The 27,378-nt window shown below is 45.6% G+C and overlaps 1 protein-coding gene across 2 annotated transcripts; it reads right to left on the bottom strand.

Annotated features, from left to right (window-relative positions):
• Positions 1 to 1,156: 1,156 nt before the first annotated feature.
• Acox1 (acyl-CoA oxidase 1) lies at positions 1,157 to 27,366 on the bottom strand. 2 transcript variants are annotated; one of them, XM_048451956.3, is made up of 14 exons: positions 27,135 to 27,366; positions 26,781 to 26,940; positions 19,824 to 19,984; positions 11,937 to 12,044; positions 9,951 to 10,070; positions 9,503 to 9,618; positions 8,441 to 8,610; positions 7,363 to 7,525; positions 6,767 to 6,957; positions 4,639 to 4,818; positions 4,416 to 4,521; positions 3,954 to 4,097; positions 3,478 to 3,684; positions 1,157 to 2,788 (listed from the first exon to the last, which is right to left on the bottom strand). In XM_048451956.3, the coding sequence occupies exons 1-14, from the start codon at positions 27,241 to 27,243 to the stop codon at positions 2,738 to 2,740; spliced, it is 1,986 nt and encodes a 661-aa protein (XP_048307913.3). In that variant the 5' UTR covers positions 27,244 to 27,366; the 3' UTR covers positions 1,157 to 2,737. The 2 variants fall into 2 exon arrangements, with proteins under 2 accessions (XP_048307913.3, XP_048307912.3); XM_048451955.3 differs by lacking the exon at positions 19,824 to 19,984 and adding an exon at positions 13,857 to 14,017.
• Between the last annotated feature and the right edge of the window lie 12 nt (positions 27,367 to 27,378).

Genomic DNA, 27,378 nt, shown 5'->3' with positions numbered 1-27,378 from the left:
ACCACAGGGAAGCCCTTGGATGGAACACAGCAATAAGCAAAGCAACTAAACTGACCTCAAAATCAAAGTGCACTATGATGGCAAGCGCTGTCTAGAACCTTCAGGAAGACTGGTCTCTGGGCACGTCTGCTGGGGACTGTCAACTGATGTGAGAGACTTAGTGTAATTGTGGGTGGCTCATTCAGGGTATTCTGAAGTGCAAAGATCTTTTCTTTCTTCTTTTTTTTTAAAAAAATATTTATTTATTATGTATACAATATTCTGTCTATGTGTATGCCTGAAGGCCAGAAGAGGGCACCAGACCTCATTACAGATGGTTGTGAGCCACCATGTGGTTGCTGGGAATTGAACTCAGGACCTTTGGAAGAGCAAGCAATGCTCTTAACCGCTGAGCCATCTCTCCAGCCCCTCTTCCTTTTTTTTTTTAAACATTATTTTTCTTTTTTAAAAAGATTTATTATGTATACAACATTTTGCCTCCATGTATGCCTGCAGGCCAGAAGAGGGTGCCAGATCTCATTACAGATGGTTGTGAGCCACCATGTAGTTGCTGGGAATTGAACTCAGGTTGTCTGGAAGAGCAGTCAGTGTTCTTAACCACTGAGCCATCTCTCTAGCCCCCTCTTCCTTTCTTTTTAAAGTTTATTTTTATTCTGTGTATGGGTGTTTTACCTGCATATATGTATGTATGTGTGGTGTCCTCAGAGGCCAGAGGAAGGCTTTGGATCCCTGAGACCTGGAGTTGCCCATATGGAGGACTAACAAACCTCAGTAACTGCAGTTCCTGGGGATCCATCACTCTCTTTTGGCCTCCAGAGGCACTGAACACATGTGTACAGATACACTTGTAGGCAAAACACCCAACACACTAAAAAACTCTAATGCCAAATGTCACAGCAGCACTGGCAGCCTGAACCTCTTTATGTAAACCAGGCTGGACTCGAGCTCACAGAGAGCCGCTTGCCTGTCTTTCACTTTCTAAACAGAACTCAGGTGTTGGGGTTGGAGGGACTTTGTAGATCACCTCTTCAGCCCTGCTACGATCCCAGGTCTATGCAACAGGATGAGGCGGGCTCGTTCCCACAACAGCTGCTGTGCACTGTTTATCTATGATATAGTATTTAAATTCAGAAATAAGTCTACATTTAACAGCCAATTTCAGTCATTTAAATTTATTTATTTTCCAGAATATGAACTACTGTCAACAGAAACCCAAATGAAGTGACAGTGTTCATCTTCAATCTTAGCAGTCATCAGTTGTTGAGGAGAAAGGTTAAGGCTTGTCAACAATCTAATGCTATCAGCTCCCCTGGGAATGATCTTATGTTAGTGTCAAGACGCTGCTTCCACTCCATTTACTTTGTTCTCAATTGTTTTCATGATGCAGATGCCATAGTCACAGAGATAACAGGTTCAAATGTTTTCTCTACTGTGATTTAAGAATAAAGAGTCTCTATTAGCCAGGCTTGGTGGCACACACCTATAGTTCCAGCACTCGGGAGACTGAGGATCGAGTTTAAGGCCAGTCTGGGCCCTGTCTCAAAACAAAACAAAACAAAATTACCAAACAAAAATGCACCTCCCCACACACAAAAGGTGCATTCCACCTTTGAGCACAATGATTGTAGAGACTGCACTGCAGCTGAAGGGACCAGCTGAGCACCCAGTATGGCTGCTAGCGGCTTACCACAAAGCCAGGTACTCAACAGCAAGAAACTAGCTGTGGCCACTGCTCATCCTTCAGCCTGCATCAGCAGTTACATCTTCTGAACTAGAAACCACAACACATGGCTGTGGCAAAGGGTCTTCTGTTACTCCTGGGTGTAAAGGTGATCTGAGGGATTTACTGTTATATGTCAAATACTTGACCATCAACCATTTTAATGGCTTATATGACAAAATGACAAAATCTTTCAAATCTGGATAGTTCCAGGAAATTCATTTAATAAAGTCACCAAAATACAGCAGTGCCACAGCCCCGAGGGCTCTCCCCATACTCAACTGGAATAGCTATTGTATTTAGTATGTCTTTCTGGAGAAGGCAAGCAAGAAAGGGAAGACAGTCAGCCACCATGATTAACATCCAGGCAATGGTCAAATAAGATATGCTTAATTATGTCAGAAAGCGGGGACCAAAGGTGAGAGTGCTATCAGGAAAGCTAGAGCCTAGAATGGATAATCACCCCCAATGCGTGTTGTGGTTCCTAGGTGGCTGGTGCTGCAGGAGTCTTGCCATGGTATGTAATGTTAAAGTTTACAGGAGCCACACGGCGCATGGCAGACGGCAGATGTGAGCCACATGCCCATAGCAGGGTTTCCATTAGTTTCTGGCTCCCAACCCTTAGTGTAGATCATTTAGGCTGGAAAGCCTGGAAAGTTCCACCTTATAAAATACCTTTGCTTTAAAAAACATAGATCCAGTGAATAGCAGTAAAAATGTGAAAATAACTAAGAATTTAGTAGATAAACTCTGTTAATCACCCAAGGTCATGAGCTACTGGGATTAGCAGCAGCACAGCCATGAAGCCTCTGAGCACCTAAGAGTCTCTGTCACCGCACTTAAAACAGGGAGCTTCTCATTTCTGCGCTCATTTCTCTTTACTCCGAGGAAAAAAGGCCAAGCCATCATTTGCTTTACAGCTACACAAATTTGATGAAGGTTTCATAAGGATTAGTGAATCAAGGAGGAGATTTCACGCCGCTTTCTGGAGCAAATCAGACTTGTCCTCGGGAAAGCTCAGAGCTTGGACTGCAGGGGCTTCAAGTGCTTGTAGTAAGATTCGTGAACCTGCAGAGAAGTAGACGATGCCAGTAAGGAACATCCCATGTACATCAACATTTCTCTTTATAACAAACAAAAACTTTTAACTGAGAAACTATGTGGACTATACAGACACAAATTCAAATATTTTTATTTGTTTTGTTTTTAAGCTGGGGCTCATTATATAGTCCTGATTGGTCTCAAACTCATAGAAATCTGTTTGCATTTGCCTCCCCAGTGCTGGGATTAAAGGTATGCCCCACCATGCTTGACCTTTATTTAAAAAAAAATGTGTATGCACACACACACACACACATACAATATGTATACACACATATTTGTGCGTATTAAATTTTACTATTTATTTATGTGTGTGTCTGTATGGTAGGATATTCCTATATGTTCAGGTGCCCATGGAATCAGAAAGGGTATTGGATCCCCTGGAGCTGGAGACACTCTGTGAGTCACTCAACATAGGCGACAGGAACCAAATCCAAGTCCTTTGTGGAAGCATCAAGTACTCTCAACAGTTGAGCCAACTCTCCGGCCCCTCCTGCCTCATACTTAAATGACAAAAAAAATCTGGGCTAGAAATGTCACTCAGTGACAGAGCCCTTGTCCAGCATCTGCCAGGGTGCCCTGGGCTCTGGGACTGACACTGTACAGAATTAAACGAGAACTTGGAAGTTGGAAAGATGCTGTCTTGTTTGTTGTACCTCTGTTTTGTTGAGTGGGGACTTCTTGGCCCACTCAAACAAGTTCTCATACACGTTCCCATCATAGCGGCCAAGAACAGAGCCGAGGGTCATATCCTTAAAGTCAAAGGCATCCACCAGGGCAACAGCATTGGGGCGGATTAGGGTGAGCAACTCCAGTATCCGATTGTTTACTTGTGACATCTGAGCCCCTGTGATGATGTTCCCCTAAGGAAAAGAGTGAAATGAATGAATAAAATTGTGTACAGATTAGACACTTACACACGCAGAACTGTGGACATTTACACATGCAGAACTGTAAATAGACATTCACACCCATAGAACTGTAAATAGACATTCACACACACAGAACTGTAAATAGACATTCACACACGCAGAACTGTAAATAGACATATTTACACAGAGAGAGAACTGTAAAACAACTGTTTAAGTCAAACAAACAAGCACAAAAAGGCTTCTGCTTCAAAAACACCAACCTCAAGAAAATCTCCTCCTTTCTGGCTGATGCCATAGAGAGAATACAAGACACACAAGTTCCTCAGGACAGCCTGGACGGCTTTGTCTTGGATCTTGGAAAGTTTATCTGAAAACAGCTTAACCGTCACATAGTGGCAGTGTGCCTAGAGGAAAGCAAACATGGAGAGTGGGAATCCTTGAAAAGGTGGCTGTGGTGGCTTCTGTGTTTAATTCCAACATTTGGGAGGCTGAAGCAGGAGGACTGCCATGACTTCGTGGTCAGTTTTAGCTACTTGGTGAGTTCTAGACCAGCCTGGGTTAGTGAAAGCCTATCTGAAGAAGATGGCTACTACCGTGACCAGGGCACTCAGGAAGGGGCAGTGGAGCACAGTACCCCAGGCATCGGGAAGGGGCAGCGGAGCACAGTACCCCTGGCACTCAGGAAGGGGCAGTGGAGCACAGTGAGGAGAGCCGCCACTGACCTCACTTGCCCGGACAAGGTCAACGGAAGTCAGGTTCCACGCTACTTCCTTGCTCTTCCTGTGACTCATGTGAGTCTTAAGTTTTTTTGCAGCAATTTCTATTAATCTGTTGGGCAAGAAGGAAGAGTAGCAAGCTGAGGAAGCCATCATGCTCTCACTCCTCTGCTTGGCCCCAGCTGGAAGGCCCTATCAGCGGCCGCTGACCTGAGTGAGGGGAGCTCACCTGGCTGCACGAAGCTTGTAGGCTTCAGTCAGGTTGTCCAGGCTGTTGATGTCCACCACAGTTGGCCAGACTGCCACCTGCTGTGGCTGGATACGCTGACTGGGCAAGTCATTCAAGTAGGACACCAGGCCACCCACCAACTTCCCCGCGTGCACCTGGTCATACATTTTCATCAAGAACCTGGAAATCATCAAAACACATGCTTTAGTGACGCTATTTAGGTGACTTCACACAATCTGAGCATGTGCTGACTGACTTTAGATCAACTTGAAACAGGCTAGAGTCATCTAAGAGGAGGGAACCTCAGAAAATACCTACATAAAACGGGGCTGTAGCAAGCCTGTGGAGCAGCTATTTCCAGCCTCCTGGTCATGACACCATCAGAAAGCACACAATAGCAGCAAGTTAGTTATAAAGTAGCGATGAGAATAATGTTGTGGCCAGGGTCACCACAGCATGAGAAACTGTATTAAAGGGTTGCAGTGTCAGGAAGGCTGAGAGCACCACTGCAGAGCACTGTCTTAATTAGTGCTTTGGGGGAGGGTCCAGCCCACTGTGTGTGTAGGGCTAGTAGTCCTAGATTTCTATGAGAAAGCAGGCTGAGAGCTGGGTGTGGGGGTGACACACACCTTTAATCCCAGCACTTAGGAGGCAGAGGCAGGTATCTTTGAGTTTGAGGCCAGCTTGGTCTATAGAGGGAGTTCCAGGACAGCCAGGGCTACACAGAGAAACCCTGCCTGGAAAAAAAACAACAACAAACAAAAAAGGGCTGAGCAAGTCATGAGGAGCAAGCCAGTAAACAGCACCTCTCTGTGACCTCTGTATCAGCCCTGACTCCAGGACCCCGCCCTGTTCGAGTTCCCGTCCTGCTGTCTTTCAATGATGAACAGTGATAGGGAAGTGTCAATCAAACCCTTTCCTCTCTAAGTTGCTTTGGTCATGGTGTTTCACCTAGGACAGAAGCTGGCACCGGGAGAGTGGGGTGTTGCTGCGACGGACCTGACCATGTTGTTTTGGGGAGGACTGTGGAAAGACTTATTGGGAGCTCTGCGGGCTGTTCTGTAGGAGCCTGGAAGACAATGCTGAGAGCGGTGCAGACGATGGAGGCCTGGCCTGTGAAGTTTCCGAGGGAAGCAAAGACTCTACCAGGCCTTTTGTGTGAAGCATCTGTGGTGTCTGGTCAGCTGAGGTTTATAAGAATCAGCTGTGATTAACAGGGGACCAGAACCACTAAAGTAAAACCTCTGCTCTGCTAGGATGTGATTGAGAAGAGATCAGCATCACTGAGGTCAAGGCTTCAGAAGCATTTCCTCAGGGGTCAGCACACAGATGTGGTCCAGAGGTAGCGAAGGTCATAGTTCATGCTGGCAGCTGAGCCTGGCAATGTGAGAGTCACCCAGGTGGTGCTGGTTGTGAAGGGACGGCACTGTGTCAGGGCAGAGTCAGAAGAGAGCCCATGAGAGGCTAATGGTGAAGGTGCAGTCCCGCTGCAGTTTTGGAGGTGCCAGTACCGTGGGAGGACCACCACCACCACCACCACCAGCACCAGCAGCAGCAGAGTGGAGCCAGCTGAAGCCCCGAAGACAAGCTGTGTGTGCTGCGGAGGGCGGCAGAGCTGAAGCGACCCAAGCCCCTTGGAGGAGCCCAGATCGTGAGGGATCCCAGACAGTGACATAAAATTATTTATCTACTGAGCGTTTGGTTTTGCTTTGTTCAGATTGTGATTGTGCCCTGGTTCTTCCCTCTTCAAGTAAGAAAGTATTTAGCTTATTTTTTATTTTATAGGCATCCACAGTTGAAAGACTTTGAATTTTTAAAAGAGATTTTAGATTTTAAGAGATTTTGGATTTTTACAAAGACTGAACTTTGAAAGTGTTTGAAACAGTAGAACTTTCAAGTTGTGATCTGGTTTTATTTGTGGTACTTATTCATCTGAGATCGTGGGGAAGAATCAAAAGAAGGAAAGGTTATGTCTTAAAAACCCTTCCTCCCCAGGTTGTGTCGGCCATGGAGTTTCATCCCAGCAGCAGTGACCCTAACTAGGGCAGACCACAAATAAGAAGTGAGTCGTGACGGAAGCGAAATGTCCCTGCCTGCCGCGGTGGAATCTGTGGAGACTGCTCCTCACCTGGCCGTCTGCAGCATCATGACAGTGTTCTCCCCTTCGAAGGTGCAGGCCGGGGTAAAAGTGACGTAAATATTTGGGATTCCACTGCTGTGAGAATAGCCGTGCCCACCACAAGCCATCCGACATTCTTCAATACCAGCATTGGCCGTCCAGGTAGTAAAAGCCTTAAGCCCAGCGGTGAGGGCATGAAGCTAGGGGGACAAGTACAGGTCATGAGAACCCTGGCTTAGAACCCACCTTCTAACAGGAAGACGCATCCCCCCGGAAGTATGTTGCTCACTGTCAGAACCAAGGCGTGCAAGGCTATTGAGGAGGGGCAGCTATCTGTAATCTGAATTACTGATGCTCTCACACCTTTCTGAATGGCTAGACTTGGCCAAACACTCACTCCTTTCTTTAAATACTATCAATAAAAATTCTAGCTTCCGATCTAGTCTGCTTTTAATTTGGAAAAGTTCCAAGGTTATGTAATTCCTTTCAGGAAATTCCAACATACAGTTTCTGCTGGATGTCTGCCAACAGGCAAACATGTAACCTAAGGGTATCTATGGAAACCTATGGGTATCGACAGGCGAATGAGAAAAGTGTGTCCATACCTCGGGCAGCTCACTCAGGTCCCCTTGGCCAATGCTCTCATTAATTCGAAGATAGGTCTCCTTCATGTACCGTCCTACAAACTGGAAGGCGTAGGCAGTGGCCAGCAGTGGGAAGAGTTTATACTGCTGGGTTTGAAAATCCAAAATCTGTGGTTCTGGTTCACTAAATAACAGAAAAAAAAATTAGTAAATATTTACTTGCGTTATCCCAAGTTTCAGTCCAAGTACCCTGACGTAGCAACTGAATTCATCCTCACATGGTCCTTCCTGGATGGCGGTGTCACTACTGTCATTTTACTAATGGGGAAACTGAGAGATGAGGAAGTCTGTCTGAGGTCACACTGCTCAAAAGGGCAGTTCTTTGGCTCTATAAGATCATATTTTCTCTCCCACCCCCCTCCCGGTTGTTTGAGATAGAGTCTCTGTACATAGTTCTGGCTGTCCTGGAACTCACTCTGTAGACCAGGCTGGCCTCAAACTCACACAGACCACCTGCCTCTGCCTCCCGAGCGCTGGGATTAGAGGTGTGCACCACCGCACCCAGCCATACTCTTCCCCTCTCTGCAGCACTGCTGTGGAGTCTCCTCACTGCCTCAGTGTTTCCGAGAGGCAACTACATCTCATAGCTACACAGAAACCCACACTGGTCAGCTCATATGAAGAGGATGCCACAAAAGGCCAGCCCACCACAAGGCTCAACACACTGTGTTCTTACCACAAGCCTGGAGATTGACAAAGGTCCTGGGGTTGAATATGATCAAGATAACCTTGTTTATGTGTATTAAACTGTCAGATAACAACAAACTTTTTTTAAATTAACAGTTTTGTAGATATTTTGTTTGTTTTTAATTTTTAAAGAGAGAAGCAGCTGCCTGCCTGCCCTCAATCCCTCCCCACCATGCATCTAGGTAGGAGCTAGACCCTTGGGAGGTCTAGCACGTGTGAGCCCTGGCTTAATACCGAGCACCGCAGCTGACCCAGGGTGTAAAGGCAGAGGAAGTGGTTATTCTGATCTATCCTCTTAAGCACAGGGTCAAAGCAAGTCATCAAAAGAGCCCACCTCGGGCCCCACCCTCACCCTGGCTTGATTTCAGACTGGTGCCTCACAGCGCTGTATCGGATGGCAATGGTGCACGCCTTGGACAGACACCGAGCTGCATCTCCCACGAGGAAGGACCGGACGAACACCATGGTTCCATACGTCAGCTTGTTACTCAAGGGTTTCACGTATGTACCATCAGGCTTCACCTGGGAAAACAAAACAGGTCTGAGTATCTTTCTGTGAGGCCAAGAGACCATGAACCGATTTTCCAAGTGTGTCCTGGCTTCAGCAGGACCTGGTAACTGGGCTGAAATACTAAATTTTGCTCCCTACTTGGACCTTTTGAACCAGAGATTTTGGGAGCAAGGGCTTTATTGTAAGATATGGGCTTGGGGGCTGGAGAGATGGCTCAGAGGTTAAGAGCACTGGCTATTCTTCCAGAGGTCCTGAATTCAATTCCCAGCAAACACATAATGGCTCACAACCATCTGTAATGAGATCTGGTGCTTTCTTCTGTGTGTAGGCAAACACTGAATACTAAATAAATAAATAAATAAATATTTTTTTTAAAAAAAAAAACCAAAACAGGCATGGGTTTATCCAGGCCATAGTGGGGCCCTCCTCTAATCCCAGCACTCAAGAAGAAGAGGCAGGTGATCTGTGTGAGCAAGAGACCAGTCTGGTCTACGAAGTGAGTTTCAGGACAGCCAAGACTACACAGAGAAACTCTTTCTTGAAACAAAACATAACAAAAAAGACACGGGCTTGCCATGCAGTTAACCTGACCTTGAACTCAGTTCCTATGTCTCTCACGTGCACATCATACTTGACTCACAATTTGAGTTCTACTGGCCTTCCAGGTGATTCTAAGTTGCTTAAGGGCTTGAGGCCCACAGGCTCACTAATGAGGTGGTACTTTTCACACCATCCTCAACGCTCCTAAGTCACTGTTCAGAAGGAAAAGCATGTCACTTCTGCAACCAACATTTAGAGACTGAGGCAGAAGGATTGCTGTAAACCTTAGCTTAGCTAGTCTGGGATACATACAGAAAACCTGACAACGTCAAACCCAAAACCAAACAAAATAAATAAACATACTTGGGCATATTTCATCAGCATGTTCTCTCTAGGGATGCGGTAGTTGTCCATCTTCAGGTAGCCATTATCCATCTCTTCATAACCAAATTTGGGGCCAATATCCCCAACAGTAATACCTACCACAGACAACAGGAAACATGTGAGATATTTATGCTTTTGGATTCCTTGCCTCCCTATGTTCCATTCAATTGTGCCTTATGCTTTTTGCAGTTTATTTTATTTTATGTGTGTGGGTATTTCCTCTGCATGTCTGTCCATACACCCTTGCATGCCTGGTGCCTCAGGAGGCCAGAAGAGGGTGTTAGATCCCCTGGAATTGGAGTTAGAGCAGTGCCAGAACTGAACCCTAGTCCTCTGGAAGATCAGCCAGTGCTCATAACTGCTAAGTCATCTCTCCAGCTCTGTGTAATTTTATTTTTTACCTTGTCATCAGATGAACAATCCTTACCTGGCAAGGGCTTGTGAGTTCCGATTTCACGGATAGGGACAACAAAGGCATGTAGTCCATAGCGCTCCCCTTGAGTGATGAGCTGAGCAAGAACGATGGCATGATTGGAAGTCTTCCCAACTGCAGCATCAACAACAGGGACAAGTCAGTGAGCTGCTCCTGCTTTTCAACTTTCCTGTCTCATAAACTCCTGATCCTACCACTGCTATGTGCTAAATGCCGTTGGGATCACGCATGTGCACCACCATGCTTGGGTACGCTCTTGTATTTCCACTGATTACGCTACTCTGGTGGAGGCCGCTCATGCAGGTACTATGCCGTGCATGCGGAGGTCAGAGGAAAACTTGTGGGAACTGTTCTCTCCTTCTACCATATGGGTTCCAGGGATTGAACTCAAGTTATTGGGGTTGGCACAAGTACCCTTCCCTGCTGAACCATCTCACTGGCCCTGTTCTTGCATTTCTAAATGGTGGAAACAGGCAAGTGTGTAAAAGTGAGTCCTTTCCCATGCCAACCTCACACAGAGCTTCTGGACAAAGCTTTTGTTTTGTTCTTTTTTTTTTTCCATTAGATAAATCCTACATTAAAAAAAAAAAAAGGTTTTCAGTTGTTCTAACATTTACTATTTGTGTGTGCACATACTAGCATGAACTAGCATGAAGGAGGCAGGCATACATGTGTGCACATACTAGCATGAAGGAGGCAGGCATACATGTGTGCCACAGTCCATGTGGCAGTCGAAGGACAACTTGAAGGACGTCAGTTCTTTCCTTCCACTGTATGATTTATGGGGCTCAAATGCAGGTTTGCAGGCTTGTACCAAGCATGCCTTTACCTGCCGGGCCAGCTCTCTGGTGCAATAGAGGCTTTCGGTTCTGGGAGCTGCCCCAGCTCCTGGCTCACTTCGACTCCTGGGATGCCTTCATTCTCTTTCATAAACTGCCTCATTTCTATCACACAACGACATTCTAGTCAGGTGTGGAATTCCAACACTTAGGAGGCAGAAGCAGTAGATTTCTATAAGTTCTAGGCTAGCCAGGGCTACAGAGAGAAACCCTGTCTCAAAGAACTTAAAAAAAAAAAAAGGCAGCGGCTATTCTGAAATACTTAGAGTATCCGAGACCAGCCTTGCTCCCAAAACAAAAATGAACAAAGACAGAATGTAAATAACAAAATCTATCAGCTACTTTTACACCTGAAATACATATCCCAAGGCCAGAACTCAGAGTGAAAGGAAACACTAAATAAAAATTTTATATAAAAGCTATTTACAATAAAAATCTGAAAATAACTCAAATTTTTGATAGAAGTAACAAATAGGAAACTATGCTGGACAGTGGTGGCACACACCTTTAACCCCAGCACTCGGGGGAGGTAGAGGCAGGCGGATCTCTATGAGTTCAAAACCAGGCCTGGTCTACAAAGTGACTTCCAGGATAGCCAAGGCTATTACACAGAGAAACCCTGTCTCGAAAAAAAAAAAAAAAAAAAAAAAAAGAAAAGAAAAGAAAGAAAGAAAGAAAATAAATAGAAAAATTTATTTTATTTTTGAGCCAGGTTCTCACTATGTAGGTCTGACTGGCCTGGAACTTACTCTATAGAACAGATGGGCTCTGAACTCATGGAGCTCTGCCTGCCTCTGCCTCCTGAGATTAAAGGGGTTGGTTACTACCATACCTGGCCAGGAATTTTATTTTAATGACGACTATGGGAGCTGTGGTACACAGGGATATTTAGAGGAAAAATTAAGCCAAGTATCAAAGATGGTCTTTACTGTTGTGCTTTTACCATACACAAACAGACACAGCATGGGCCACAAGGGAATGTAAAACATCTCATAGTAATTTAAGACTTTAACTATGTTTTTCTCACTTCACAATTATATTCTAAGATCTACATTCTAAATACAATCTCATAAGGAGTCCTCAAAATGTTCAACAACAACAACAAAACATTCAACAAATGTTAAAAAAAAAATCAACTTACGCCCCCCAGGCCACCACTTAATAGAAGTCACGGTAGGGCTGTTGAGAATGAACTCCTGGGTTGTGGGATCATATGTGGCAGTGGTCTCCAGGCCTCGAAGATGAGTTCCTAAGGGAAGAGATCACACGACCTCAGATACAGCAGACGGGAGAGACCAATAAAACAGACACAGTCAAGGTTCCCTGCCAAATCCTGAAAGGTCCAGGCCTCTGAGAAAGCCCAGACCAGCAATGTGCCTGTAGACAAGCTGTGAGCGATGGGCACAGCACGAGGCTAATACTCCACTGGGCCGCACACAGGAGTGCAGGGAACATTCCACTTTCTAATGTGGCTCAGCGGGTGTATCATATTTATTGAGATTAATAGAAAGAAAATGTAAGGGTAGCTAACGTTCCATGTAACAGAGATGTCCACTCTCCTTTAAACCTAGTTCTTTTACATTTTTAAAAAAATGACCTTCACTCTGTGTGCAACTGTGCCATGTGCTGGTACACATGGGCCGCAGCACACAGTCTGTGGGTGTCAGTTTTCTCCTACTCGGTGGGTCCTGGGGATTGAACTTGGGTCACCAGGCTTGGCAGCACATACCTTTACCACTGAACCGCACTGCCAGCCTGGGCCCCATTTCTAAGTTTCAAAATGACGGCTTCAACTCTAGTGAACTATTTACCTCTGTACTTCTGAGGACGGTAAGGTGACATGTGACAGAAGCAGATTTTGGCTAGACTTTCTGTACATTCAGAACTTATTTTAAAATGGTCACTAAAATGGAAGCTAAGAACTTGAAAACATTTATTCATTATGAAAAATGACTTCCTATAATTCTCCTACAGATCCAACAAAGCCTGGGTTCACTCTGTGGCTCTCTAGGGCCAGGCTCCACCCAGTGCTCACTGCTCACAAGAGCAAGGAAGCGTGGCTCCAGACTCATGTGTTGCTGGAAATGATGGACACTTCCACTCTGAATTAAACCGTACACATCTCAATTCTCTGAAAAGCATTACAGGAAATGTAAGAGAACTACACTGAAACAAACGCTGAGGACTTCTTTTTAACAAACTACTTTGAGGCTTCACTGAACACTTTGACATATCTAGAAATTTCCACACTGAGCAACAGAAATGGACTGTTTGTGAACAACAGCCTTCAAAGCTTAGGTCAAGAAACCAGGCACGGAGTAATCCCCTTTGTCAAAGGAACCTGGTGACACATCAGACAGAGCAGTAAGGATACGTGTTCTCTCATGGCAGCTGAACTCAGCTGGACCCCACTCTGTGTCTTGTGAGGAGCCTATGAAACACTGCTCAGCAGGAAGAGAAGGCTGTATGAAGTATACACTTTTTCTGAGCCTCAGAACAGGGGCAATTAGGACACAGCAGTCTGAGATGCCAACTGAGAACATGAGAAACTACCACCTCCAGCCCACCTGGTTCAGGAAGACAGGTGAGGCGGCAAGTGTGTGCAGAGTCTGACGTCACTGGCCTAGAAGGACGGCTTAACTTTTCTAACCCCTGCTCAAACCACCTTCAGCATTTCAAGGTACAAGTAACTTCAAGGCATACATACTGCATGTTCTGACTATAGAAAGCTGCACACCCCCCTACAGGAAGTCAAAGGGCACTCATACATTAACGTTTATGGGTTCAGAGTCTCCACGTTCAGATTCTACAGACTGTGTGGGAAGTAGGCCTAACTGGTCATTCCTGACCTTCTGAAGAACAGTCAGGAAGAATCAGCAGCCACAGTGATAAAGTAACTTCATTTCCACTGCCAGACCCTATCTGGAAGCCGGACTCTGCAGAGGCTCACACAAACAGCCAGCAGCATCCTGCCGAGCCATCAATAGCTCATGGCGGGTGCGCTATACAGGTCCAGTTGGCACAGCCCACCCACCCAGAAGGTAGACTAAATACACTGTACCATGACCCATCTCTGTCTGGGCATAAGTGCCCGTGATCTCCAAATTCCAGGCTGGCATGAAGAAACGCTCCTGCTGCTCTGCGGTGGCCTGGTGAAGCAAGGTGGGCAGGAACATGCCCAAGTGAAGGTCCAAAGGCTCAGGTCGCCCTCGGTGTACAAAGCTTCGAAGAAATATCAAGGATGGACAATTGAGGGAAGCATCAACGGGTGTGAATCAATGATGTGGACAGGCAGAGCAGGGAGGGAGAAAAAACTGTGAGTACGAATCAACCACGTGCACGTCATCAAGGAGGGGAGCACTGCCCTTTTCTGTACTCTCCGTGACTCTCAACAGTGTTCATTCTTCTGAAGTGGGCAGAGTGGGCAACAGGACGGGCTATGGAGACCCAGGCCCGTGTAGCACAGACAATGTGCAAAGGCAGAACTCCAGGCTCGCAATTAAATGAAAGGAAATGAGAATTTTGGGGAGAATTAAAGAGGAACAAGGAGTCCTTGGGTGGGGCAGAAACAGGAAAATAGGGCAGTTCTCTCGGGGTTAAAATGAATCCAGGCTAAGGTTCTCCTGGACGCAGTGAGAACTGTGAACTGTCTAGACTGGGATCCTTTCTGTCTGTTCAGAAAGCATCTAGGACAGACCCAGTCTTTATGTGACTCTTCTCATATGCTGCATATGCAGTTTGGACCTATGGGTGCAAATGAACACAGAAACTGACAGTGCTCTCCCTCCCAACAATTCCAGCAATTAAAGACAAGCAATCTCTAGTCAGGACCACTATAATTGCAAATCATGCATTTGTGCTTAACAGGGCCTATGCTCCATGATGATGTTATTTAATTATCTTAGAGATGAGCCTTCCAACCTCTTGGCTTGTTCCAATTTGTTCCCTCTGCTGGGGAGGGCAAGGCTGATGTGCTTAGCAGGAGCTCACCAGTACCTCTCCAAGGCAAGTGGCTGGACTTTCAGCAAACCATCCAAAAAACACAGTGAAATTCCCACTTTATAAACAAACAAAGATGGATGGCCAAGTGCCACATCTGCATCAAATGATGGTGGTGAGCCAGGACAAGGGCGGTAGGTGAGCTTAATGACATGGCTGAGAACGTCTAAAATCCAGAGCTGTCCTTAGAATCATCAAAATGGAAATCCCAAAAGATAGGCCACTGGCAGAGGAGGTGAAAGGGCAGTGGGGACTCTTGGTGCTACTTCCCCAACTCCCTATGAATTTGTAATCATTTTGAAATTAGAAAAAATATTGACATTGATTCATGGAGTGAGCTGTGATGGTGCACATCTGTGATTCAAGCACACAGGAGGTTAAGGCAGGATTCAAGTTCAAGGCCGGATTAAGCCACACAGGGAGAAACCCAAACCACATTAACCAAATCAAACCAAACTGCACTTGTGATATGCCTTTCTTATTCATGAACTCTTCCAGCTTTTAAAAGGCCAGCACTGGGAGTAGCTCAGTGGTAAACAGTTTGCTCTGGGTTTGTTCTATCACAAACAGACAAAAACCAAACCATTCTTAATCCCACACACCTAAATCTAGAACTCACACAGGAGGCCCTGGATTTAAATGAGGAGGAAGCTCCAGGCTGCGGTGACACTCAGGGTAGAGTTTATGCTTAGCATACTTAGACCCTGGTTTAATCCCTGGTGCTCTCTTCTCTAGTACCCAGAGAGAAAAAGAAACACATGCCAGGCTCCAGGCAGTAACTTGCACCTCGGGCTGGCAGCAGTCCACTTTCTGCTTTCAGGAGAGCTGCTCTGTGGTAAGACTGCTGGTGAAGGAGGAGTCTGGAAGCAGCCCCTCCAGACCTAGGGGAGGTTTGTATCTGTGTGATGTGCTACAGTAAGGATGTAAGAGTTGTCAAACACGCTGAGGACGGCAGGGCAACTGCGGTAGGAGTATCTGGGGGAAATGTCCTTGTAGCTAACACAGGTATTAGTCACACATGGAGAAGATTTAGGAATGCACAAAGAGAAAGGGAGGTTTCTCTACTTGAAGTTAATTGTGCATGACAATGATACACAGATTATATTTGTATATTTATCAAAAATTGTAAAGCATAGCACTTTTGGCAAAGTGTTAGTCAGTTCTTTTAATGCTGCCATATGGAAAGGTCTCCTCAGCTCTCCTTCTGCAGGCTAAAGCTGGAAAGGCTGGCAGCCAAGAGCAGGGAGATGATCCGAGTGAGCTGCTCTGGGGCTGGGAGAGTCAGCAGTGGGGTGGCCCAGCATGCGTGAAGTCAGTTCCATCCAAAGAGAAACCATGCCAGGTGAGGCTTTCCTCACAAGTTTGAGGCTAGCCTGGTCTACACAGCGACTCCACAAGACCATCTCCCACAAACACACTCCCTCAAAAGATCTAACAGGACAGAATTAACTAGTTTCTGCCTGAGAGAACCAAAGGAAGAGAGCACCTCCCAAGAAAACAAAGAGCGCTGCTAGAACCTAACTCAAACTCCTGCCGTGCTTTCTGCAACTTGACAAACTGAGATCAGAATTCTGAAGTTAGTAGCTGGTGGCGGCACGACTGAGTAGGCCAATGCTGAAGGTGAGGGAGGAGGATTGCCATGTTTGAGGCATGGTAGGGCTTGTCTGTAATCCCTACGCTGCAGGAGCAGGGGGGAAAGGAATGATGAAAATTGCAGGTCAGCCTGGTCCAAATAACAAGTTGCAAGCCAGTAAGGACCCTGTCTCAAAACAAAAGAGAAAGCAAAGGAGGGGCTGGAGAGATGGAAAGCGCTTGTTGCTTTCCCCAAGACCTGAGTTCAGGTCTCAGTACCTGTGTAGGACTAGGATGACTCACAACTCGTGATTCCAGCTACAGGGGATGGCCTATGCTCTCCTGACCTCTGTGGACACACACACACACACACACACATACAAATAAAAATTAACCTAGGGTTGTTTTTTTGTTTTGTTTTGTTTTTTGATTTTGTTTTTGAGACAAGGTCTCACTGTGTAGCCCTGACCAGCTTAGAACTTACTATGTAGACCAGGCTGGTCTCACTCACAGAGATTTACCTGGCTAAAAATAAACCCCAAAAACAACAAATATAAAACCACCAAAGGAAAAAGAAAAATGTAGACAAGAATACCAAATGCATAACTCTATTTTGTTTCAGGGGTTTGGTACAGGAAATTGAGCCCAGGGCCTTGCACACACTGGCTCCATGCCCAGCCTCCAGACACAGAGAAGTACAACAGTATAGTACATTCTGGAAATAACGTCATGCTATTACAAAACTCAAGAAGAAGCGACAAAGAACCGACAGGAAACAGTCGCTAGCTGAGGGACACAGAAATGCAGGAAATGTCTGAGGGTCGCTCTCACATCAGCAGTGGTCACCACGAGCTATGTGGGCCACATTACAATTACACCTTAGAGCAATTGATAACTCAGTTGTCAACCCACTAGAGGAATTACTCTTGGATGGGGCAACCTGTCAACAAGGCTTGGGACCACTGACTCAGAAAGCTGTTGCTTTCATTTGTAATTTCACATGTGCAGTAACAGCTATGATAGCTCCCCATTTCCACCATTTTAATGTAATGTGCACATGTAATCTCATGATTACATATGTCTTACGGACGCACACATTCGTGGATGGTCAGGAGGATGACTTCTCTCTGCACTATGTTCTCCACATTTCGGTGACAAACTTAGAGGCCTGTTCTCTATCATTAGCCTTACTGACAGAACAAGTTGGACAGACGTGTGTCCTCTGGACAGATCACAAATGGAACTTTGACAGATCCTACTTATGAAATTGCAGGTGTCTGGCCTTGTAGGATCTAAGCCCTTCAGAGAATTTATGGTGAACTAGGGCGGTATTGCAGGTGTCTGGCCTTGTTATAGTCCTTCAAGAGATCAACAGTACCTATGTTGCCCTAAGCTTCCTTCACTAGCACCTCCCTGGTCTAATTGAAAATAACAGTTAACACTCTGTGCCAGTTTTTGATGCAAGGTTTTAGATTCAATAGACTAACTGTGTTTAGGTCCTGAGATTCAGGAGATAAGAAAGGCTATTAACTGACTCTGTCCAGATATTATTAATCACACTTAAAAAATGTAAAATAGGGGGGGCCGGAGAGATGGCTCAGTGGTTAAGAGCACTGGCTGTTCTTCCAGAGGGCCCGGGTTCAATTCCCAGCACCCACATGACAGCTAACAACTGTCTGTAACTCCAGTTTCTGGGGATCTGAAGCCTTCACAAAATACCAATGCACATAAAGTAAAAATAAATAAAGAAAAAAAAAGAAATGTAAGATAGACCACGTATTCTTTGCCTCTTCGTTAGATCTCTTATTGGTATCTCTTCCCTTTATAAGAGATAGCTGGGACCTCCTCACAGCTGCAGCTGTGGCTGGCTGAAAACTGGCGGGGAAGTTGTACTACACATCTCCAAAGAGTGCCTGTGTCCTGAGAATTTTCCTTGCAGCTTTTTTATTACTAACAAGTTGCTAATGAATGGAGGAATACACGCCTGGGGTTCTGTACAGAGATAAAACTAAGAATGCAGAAGAAATAAGATTGAAAGAATGTAGAATGTAGAGAAGAAAGAATGATAGAATTGGGACTGGAAGTTAGAGTAAGAATTAGAGACAATACAGACAAGGGAATGTGAACTGAAGAAAAAATAAGGAAAGCAACCTTAGCCACTGTGACATAATCGGAGAACTCTCTCCTCCTTCTTCCCCAGATCCTGGGAGGTTTTTCTCTGAGGAACCCTGGGTAGGGGCTGAGACTCCCCCTCTCTAAGAGAGACCAATCACAGGAGAGATTTGTACCTACTCTGAGAAGGACACGTTGAGCACACAGAAGAAATGCTTAACACCTGAGGCAGGAGAATTATGGAGAATTATTTGGCAGGCACAATTATTGTGAGATATATTTATATTTTCCCCCTCCTTTACTGCAGGGCTGGGGTTAAACTGAGAGATGCCCGTGTGCTGGGCGAGCATTGTTCTCATGAAGAGCTAGATTACAGCAGCAAAGCAGGACAGATGCCACCTAGTGACAGAACGCTTGTCTAACACACATGAAGACTGGGCTCTGTCCCGCATCAGAGCAAAAAGATACAGACAGAAAAAGGTTGAGAAAATGACAGTAACCCCAAACCAAGAAGGAAGTCTCGTGGGAAGCCACGGGACTCAGGCAGCTGGGAAGACCAAGACTAGCACAGGGGGCAGAGCAATGCAGGCGTTCATGACTCACAAAACCAAATCTGTTAGCTATCAAGTTTTGAAGGGAGAAAGGAACCTTTCCAGTGAGAGGGATCTGCCAGGGCTGTCTCCAGGGCAGCATCCGTGCTACGGAGCTAGACCCCTAAACCAAACTGCTAATGTGAAGCAGGCAGCAGAATAAACGGCCCTGTAAGGTGGTCATCTGCTCTGTCACCTAAAGAAACGTGCGGCCAGGATGGCTGAGGTGAGGCTGGTTTCCACACTGTTCCTTCAGCTCCTGAGCCCTGCAGAGTGTCCTTCCTCAGTCCAGGCCTGGGCCTTCCCAAGAGGCTCCCAGATCCACAGAACAGGTCTGTGGAGATTTCCTGGTGTGTCTTAAAGGAGGGAAGCCACACTCTAGAGAAGCATTCTTCCGACTCTCCTCTAGACACCGCTGAGGCGCCAGCCCTCTGAAGAACTTCCAACAGGTCCTTCCTATGACACACACCAATACAACCGGGTGTGCTCAAATGCCACCTCTCCAAGCTGCTCAGTACCTGTTAACTGAGCATAACTGTGCATATCCATGACAGTGACAATGGCTTTAAGAAGTGACACTGAAGGATGTTCATAGGCCAGAGCCCTGGGGAAATAAACTCAGAAAAGGGAAACTGGGTTTTGATGCAACAATTTAAAAATAAATTCCCAAACACATAGCTACAGAGAAGAAAGAAAAAAATCAAATTTTTGAACTCGTGAGGTGGTCGTTCCAGGACCACCAGATGTGGACTAACCGTGGCCCATCTCCGTCTGGGCGTAGGTACCAATTATCTGGAGATCTTGGGATGGACGTATCCATTTCTCTTGCTGAGCAGTGGTGCCCTGATTCAGCAAGGTAGGAATAAACATGGAGTAATTGAGGCCCACAGGTTCCACAAAATTGACCAAATGTAGTCTACAGGAGAGAAAAGAAAAGCGTCTCAGCCTCACGCAGGACACTGCGCCCACACTCACTCTCGTTAGCTTGTCATTAGCGTGTGCCATGACAGGGAAGGAGGCACGTGGAGGTCAGAGGCAACAACTGCTCTCCTTTCATCTTCGGGTTCTGGAAGTCAAACCCCATTTGTCAAGCTTGGCAGCAAGTACCTTGAGCCATCTTGCCAGCCCCCCAACCAAACAAAACATCTTGGCCCTGAGGACGAAGAGTAGAAAACTGAGGACCCCGTTTATCAAACTAGATGTAACCTCCGCTGTTTGCTGTATAAAAAGCCAAGCACGGGCTCTTAGGGAGCAGCTCTTCTCTGCACCTCAGGGCAGAGTCCTCCTGTCTTCCCCTGGTGCAGGATGGGCAGCCCCTCAGGCAGCTCAGCTCGTTCTATCACTGAGCCGCAGCCTGGAGTCTTCAGAATTCTTGTCTCATTTTTAAAAAATGGAGTCCTGTATAAACTATACACTTAGTCTGAAACAATGGGCTTGGTTGTCACCTCTGTTCTGACTGCATGGGTGTTTTAGTGTGGGTGTGGGTGCTGTGTGCATACTGCAACGTTCCATTCTGGGTTAACTTGCTTTGAGGATCAAAAGGAACTCCACAGACATTATTATAGGGCTGCTATACTAGCAAAACTCCTGAGAACAATCTATTTTAATATTTTGTTTTTCTTCTCTCACTGCATAACCCTGGCTGACCTAGAATTTACCATGTGGCGCAGTGTAGTCTCAACTCCTGGGAATCTTCATCCATTAGGCCCAAGGCTGGGACTGCAGGCATATGCCACCGTGCCAGGCACCAGCAACAGTACAGCAGCCTCTGCCTAAACAACCTAAGCACACGTCCTGATGAATAAGTACGTACTGCAGGGCAGGAACATGGATCTCTGAAGGTCTCCAGGACATCTAATGGAAGTGATGTAAAAATTGCCCCCAATGGCCAGTGAACATGGCTTCAGATTAAGGGAACTGCTCTTGGCCCTGAAATCCAGTCCGCAATCACCTTCGCATAAATAGAACCTAGAAAACACAAACTGAGTGCACCAGTCAGGGCTGTGCCTGCCATGGACTTCCTAGGGGTCTGTTTTGCATTTTGACCTGGTGTGCATCCGAAGAACTTCAAGTACAAACGCACTGTCACTTAAGTGTCACTTAAGTTTGATGTCTTCTTGGGGTGACTGGAAGAGGTGTCACCCAGGAGACACTGAGCTTCACAAGGAGCAGAGCATGGGCTACAGTAGGAAAGGAAGACTGTCACTCCAGAGGGGCCAGCACCTTAAAAGCAGCAACAGCAGCGAACACAGTAACTGCCTGCTGCTTCATTTCCGTAATAACACTGCACGAACCAGCCAGATCCTTCAGCTTCCCATCAGTCACAGCCACTCTGGGACACTTTCCAATCAACCCAAACGAGCCGATGTGATTATAGAGTCTGGCAGAGAACTGACTTCTGTGTCCTCCATCCTGGGGAATGTTAATGGGTGCTTGCTCAGTGAGCGTTTGCTCCGAGGTCAATGGTTTCAGCTGTGTGGTCAGGGCACAGCGGTCGCTTTCCAGCTGGGGTAGGGGCTTTGTCTAGCATGGAGAAGGCGCTACACTCACTGCAATAAAACATTTTTTGGGTATGCTAGGTCCAAAGGTCCAAATGTCCATGAGATAACTGACTAGCCAACATAAGTACACAGATGATGATAAAGCCCCAAATAATGAAGTGCCTCTGTCTCTGATTTCTGTAATGTCATATTCATTAACTATTATTTTAAACTGGGTGAAACTGGTATGGCACATGCCTGTTACCTCAGAGAAACAGAAGGCTATGGCAGGAAGACCTTAAGTTTGAACATGCTACGAAGTAGAACAGACGGGAAGCTGGAGGGGATACGAATAGAAAAGGGAACAAAAAGCCTGAAGACGGACAAATGCCTAAGTCACCCTCCAGGGAAGACTGGCACGACATCCCAGCAGGCCTTCTGAGTCTCACTAAAGCCATCGCTATCACACACTTCCCATTTCCACGAGTGCGTGCGTGCATGTGTGCGCGTGTGTGTGCATGTATGGAAAAAGGAAACACAGGAATTTCTGAGAAATAAGGTGTAAGTGAGAGCCAAAAATGGTGACTATGTAACACACTCACATTTCCACGAGGGAACTGAAAACTGGGAGATGAAATTATAAAGATATTAACACAGAGGCAGCTTTAGGAAATGAGAGGAGCTGGGTGGGACAGCGTTATGAGCCAAGCTCTCAGAAGGCAGAGGCCTGCAGATTCCTAAGCGAGCAAAGACAGCACAGTCTGCACAGTGAGGTCCTGCCACGATGGAGGGGGGACAAGTAGGACCCAGGCACCAATGTTTTCTTAATGAAAATTTCTGCTGTTCCCCTTGCCCAGACCACCTGAAATTTAACTGAAGAACAAAGTCTATAGCTGGAGATTTTGCACACCTAAGAATCCAAACACTCAGAACTGAGGCGGGGGTTGGGGCATGGAGAGAGGGAAGGTCTGAACTACAAAGGAAGATCCTGTCCTGATCAGAACACAACAAAACAAGGAATAAAATCTGAAAAAAACTGCACTTTAGTGATGTTTAATCCCCCTGAAGGTGCCTGTCAAGAAATCAGACTTCAGTAACAAATTCAGAGGGACTGGGGACAGAGTCCAGGACCTCAGACACAACCAAGTGTTCTATCAACAGAGCTCTTAACCAGCTCCAAGGAGTCAGCTTTAAAAACCCCAACTGTCACTCTTAAGAACATTTTCTTTTCATAGCAAACGATGTAGTCAAAAGCACTCAACAGGCTGAGGCCAGTTTTCTAAAAGTCCAAGGCCAGCGTGGGCTACAGGGTAAGACCCTGTCTCAAGCAAGGGAGGCGAAAGGGGTCTCAGTGGTCAAAAGCACTGGCTGCTCTTTCAGAGGACCTGGGTTCGATTTCCCGCACCTGCATGGCACAACTCACAACCATCTGTAACTCCAGTTGCAGGTCCCACACTGCTTTTGGTTTCCTCAGGAACCAGGCAGGCAATTAGTGTATAGACAATTAGTATATAGTATATAGTACATACAGTATATAATATTAGTATACAGATAATTAGTATATAGTATATGGTATTAGTATATAGTATATAGGCAGTTAGTATGTAGGCAATTAGTGTGTAGACATACATGCATGCAAAACATCCACATACACTATTTCTTTAAAAAATCAACTTTGTAAAGTAACAATACATTTTTAAAAAAAGAAAAAAGAGGGCTGGAGAGATGGCTCAGAGGTTAAGAGCATTGCCTGCTCTTCCAAAGGTCTTGAGTTCAATTCCCGGCAACCACATGGTGGCTCACAACCATCTGGAATGAGGTCTGGTGCCCTCTTCTGGCCTGCAGCCATACACGCAGATAGAATATATAATAAATAAATAAATCAATAAAATAAAAAAAAAGAAAAAAGAAAAAAGAGAGAAGTCCCCAAACTTATGTCCCCAAACAAGACATAAAAGAGACCTTTTTTTTTTAATTTTTTATGATTTATTTATCTTTTATGTGCATTGGTGTGAAGGTATCAGATCCCCTGGAACTGGATTTCCAGACAGTTGTGAACTGCCATGTGGGTACTGGGAATTGAACCCAGGTCCTCTGGAAGAGCAGTCAATGCTCTTAACCACTGAGCCATTTCTCCAGCCCCAAAAGAGACCATTTTAAGAATAAATAGTAGCTGAGTGATGGCGCACGCCTTTAACCCCAGGGTTCAGGAGGCAGAGGCAGGCGGATCCCTGAGCTCGAGGTCAGCCTGGTCTACAGAGTGAGTTCTAGGACAGCAAGGGCTGTTACACAAAGAAATTCTGTCTTGAAAAACAAAAAAACAAGAAAAAAGAAAGAAAGAAAAAAGAAGTAGTAATAAATATATAACGAAGAGACCAGTAAACGCCCTGAACCCTCAGAAATCCCCCTGCTTCGTCAATTCTAGACTTTTCCTACGTTTTGTTTATCTGGTGTATTTTACAATTCATGGTAAGTTTTGGGTTTCTTCCTAAATTTTTATTACCAGATAAAACAGACTTGCAACATAGTCCTCATGAAGGCAAAATAAGCCATCTACAAAAGTGATATGGAACTAGGCAAAATGGAATAAAGTTTTTCTTGATGGCACATAGAATCCTGCCGTGAGTTCCAGTCAGAGCTCAAGATACAGGAGTGATCCATGCTCACAGAGGCCTGATTCCAGGCACTGCCAAGACCAGCTTCCAGCCTCCTCCTCTACCTTGAACTGATCTCCTTGTCACAGGGCATTGAAACTCGCTGCTATTTCATTTGAAAAGGAGGTGTGGCCTATAGAAAGGACTCTGCTCTAGGCCTCTGTGACCTCACTCTTGTCTGGCTGCACACTGCACACCAACACAGGTTACGAAACATGCTGTATCACCTACTGACAGAACAAACAAGCAACACTTCTCTTTTATGTTGCTTTGAGAAGGTATAAAATCTCAGCAATTTTCAAGTTTGTAGATCCAACATACTCCATTTTCTAACTCTTTCCTAGAATTTACTGTGCTCCAAAATCCCACAAATTACAAAATTTACAAACAAAAACAATTATTTGTAAGTTGGTGAGTGGTCTGATCTGGGCCGCCAAACTAAACACAAAAGAGTTTAAATGTAGCACAGACTGTCCTCAAACTGGACAGACACACAAGGGTGACCTTGATCTGCCTTCCCACGGGTAGGATTGCAGGCACTGGTTACCATGCACTATACAAGTTATTTCTGATTAGTACGATTGACTGGAGGTGTGAAGTCTTTCAGAGCAAGCAAATCATTTCATCATCACAATAATGACCAAATCAAGTCAGGAGCACTGGCTGCACTGTACCCACAGCACGAAGGAAGGAGGAAGGGCAGGACTTGCAATCACTTACAACACTTTTTGAAAACATAGTCTTAATAAAATTTAATCTCTTTAAGCCAGGCAGGGTGGCTCATACCTGCAACCCCAGCACTTAGGAGACTGAGGCAGGAGGACTTGGAGTTGGAGGCCAGTTTGTACTCATAGTGAGTTTCAGGCCAACCTATCCCAAAAACCACAACTTTCTGTTGTTGCTCAGGCACTGCAGATTTAACATAGGGCCTGGGACATACCAGGTAAAAGTGAGCTATACTTCTGGTCCAAATTTTTCTTTCTTCTTCTTTTTAATTAAGTTATTTACATACAAGAACGCTCTGTTTGCTAGTAGACCTGCAGGCCAGAAGAGGGCACTGGGTCCCATTATAGCTGGCTGTGAGCCACCATGTGGTTGCTGGGACCTCTAGAAAAGCAACCACAGTTTTAAACTTTAAGTCATATTTCCAGCTCCCTTTATTTCATTTTTATTTATTTATTTGGTAATGCTAGGGATTGAACTAGGTAACAGTGCATGCTGTGGTAATCTCCAGCCTCCCAATTTTACTTTTATTGATGAGGACACTGGAGTTCCTGTACAATGTAAAAACCCAGAAATAAAAGATAAGCGTCAGAGATGGCACAGAATGTGTGCCCGTTAAGGCTAAGGGAGAAAAGAGTCTCTATGGAAAACTGAAAAGCAAAGTGTAACAGAGCGAGTGAGAGAAGGACCCGTTCCCCGGCAACAGGACTACACTACATTCACAGTGCTGGGTTCTTAGAATGTGGTTGAGAATCTCAGATTCATTCTGAGACCTGACATGTTCATTCTCGCTCACATTTCCCATTACTTTATACACAAGGTACACACTATAGGAAAACAAATCTGCTATTATTCCAAAATATTTAAATGCCTGGTCTTGCAACTACAACGTTTCTCAGAAAATCAGTAGGCCTTTCTTCCCTCGTCTTCAGTGCTGACGATCAAACCCCAGGCCTGTCACTACCAGGCAACCTGTGTCCCACTGAGCCCCACCCCTGGTACAGGCAGCTCTCTTACAAGGTGCAAGTTCATTCTGCATTTAAATAACTGTAACTGGGATGTCTGAAACAAAATAATTTTAATTACTATTTATCTGTCTTGTCTTTTTTTTTTTTCTGAGATAGGGTTTCTCTGTGTAGTCTGGAACTAGCTCTGTAGTCCAGGCTGGCCTTGAACTCTGAGATCAGCCTGCCTCTGCCTCTTGAGCGCTGAAATTAAAGATGTGAACCACCATCACCCTGGCTCAAAAGAATTTTTTTACTTACATTTTAAATTTAAAATGTGTGTGGGAGGGTACACAACGGCCTCTACTAAATAGGTTGGAGGACAATCTGTGATTCTTTCTTTAATGTGGGTCGTGGGAATTTAACTTGGATCATTAGGCTGGGTGGCAAGCTCCTTTACCCACTGAGTAACCCCCTCAACCCTTAAACTTTTAAAAAATGAGATATAAAATTGAGCATATTAATTCATACTAGCATTTTACAAATATCCCACTAAAAGACTTAGATGCAAAAGTAATACTATTTTGGGCTGGAGAGATGGCTCAGAGATTAAGAACATTGACTTTACTTCCAAAGGTCCTGAGTTCAACTCCCAGCAACCATATGGTGGCTCACAACCATCTGCAATGAGATCTGGTGCCCTCTTCTGGAGTGTAGGCACACATGCAGCCAGAACACTGTATACATAATAAATAAACCTTTAACACAAAAAAGTAATATTATTTTTCACACCATAAAACTGAATCATGAAATGTTCAATTTGAGCCTTCAAACACCATTTAAGATTAAAAAGGCCTTCCCAAACTGCAGCTGTAGTATGGACTTGCACTACGGTGTTAACGTGCACCTACTTTTTAAACCACATGATTTCTTCAGGATCTGAGATGCCAAATTCCCTCATCTTCTTCACCATGCTGGCACTCTTCTTAACAGCCACCTCGTAGCGCTGGCTGCGAGTGAGGAAGTTATAGTCTTCATGCTGGAAGTCCGGGTCGTTCAGAATCATGTTCTCTGCAAGGGAGTTAAATGACATCAAGAGAAACAGCATTCACCCTCCCGGAATCCCAGCATATTAGAACGGAGGGCTGTCCCCTCCTAAGTAGGGAGTCCCGGCTTCCCCTAAACTCCTGGGACCCCAAGTTCTCATCCACAGGGGTCTTCCGTCTGGTTCTGGAGAAGACGAAAGACTGACGCTCCGGCCTCACCGATTTCTCGGCGGCGCCGGGTGTTCTCCGGACTGCCATCCAGGATGTTCGTGATCAGTTCGGGGTTGAAGGTGGCAGCGGCCCGCTCCTTGCGCAGGTCGGGGTTCATGGTGGTGGCCAGGGTTGGTGGCAGAGGAGGTGGCGACAGAAGTGACAGACGCCAAAACGACGACGACGACGGGATCTGATGCCGGAGCGCAGAGCCGGCCCTAAGAGCTCGGCAGAGGCCGCCCGAGGCCCCGCC

The sequence above is a fragment of the Myodes glareolus genome, chromosome 9, assembly GCF_982192425.1.
Source record: "Myodes glareolus chromosome 9, mMyoGla1.1, whole genome shotgun sequence".
Taxonomy (NCBI): Eukaryota; Metazoa; Chordata; class Mammalia; order Rodentia; family Cricetidae; genus Myodes; species Myodes glareolus.
The sequence above is the reverse complement of the archived record's forward strand: the minus strand, read 5'-3'. Positions and strand labels throughout refer to the sequence as shown.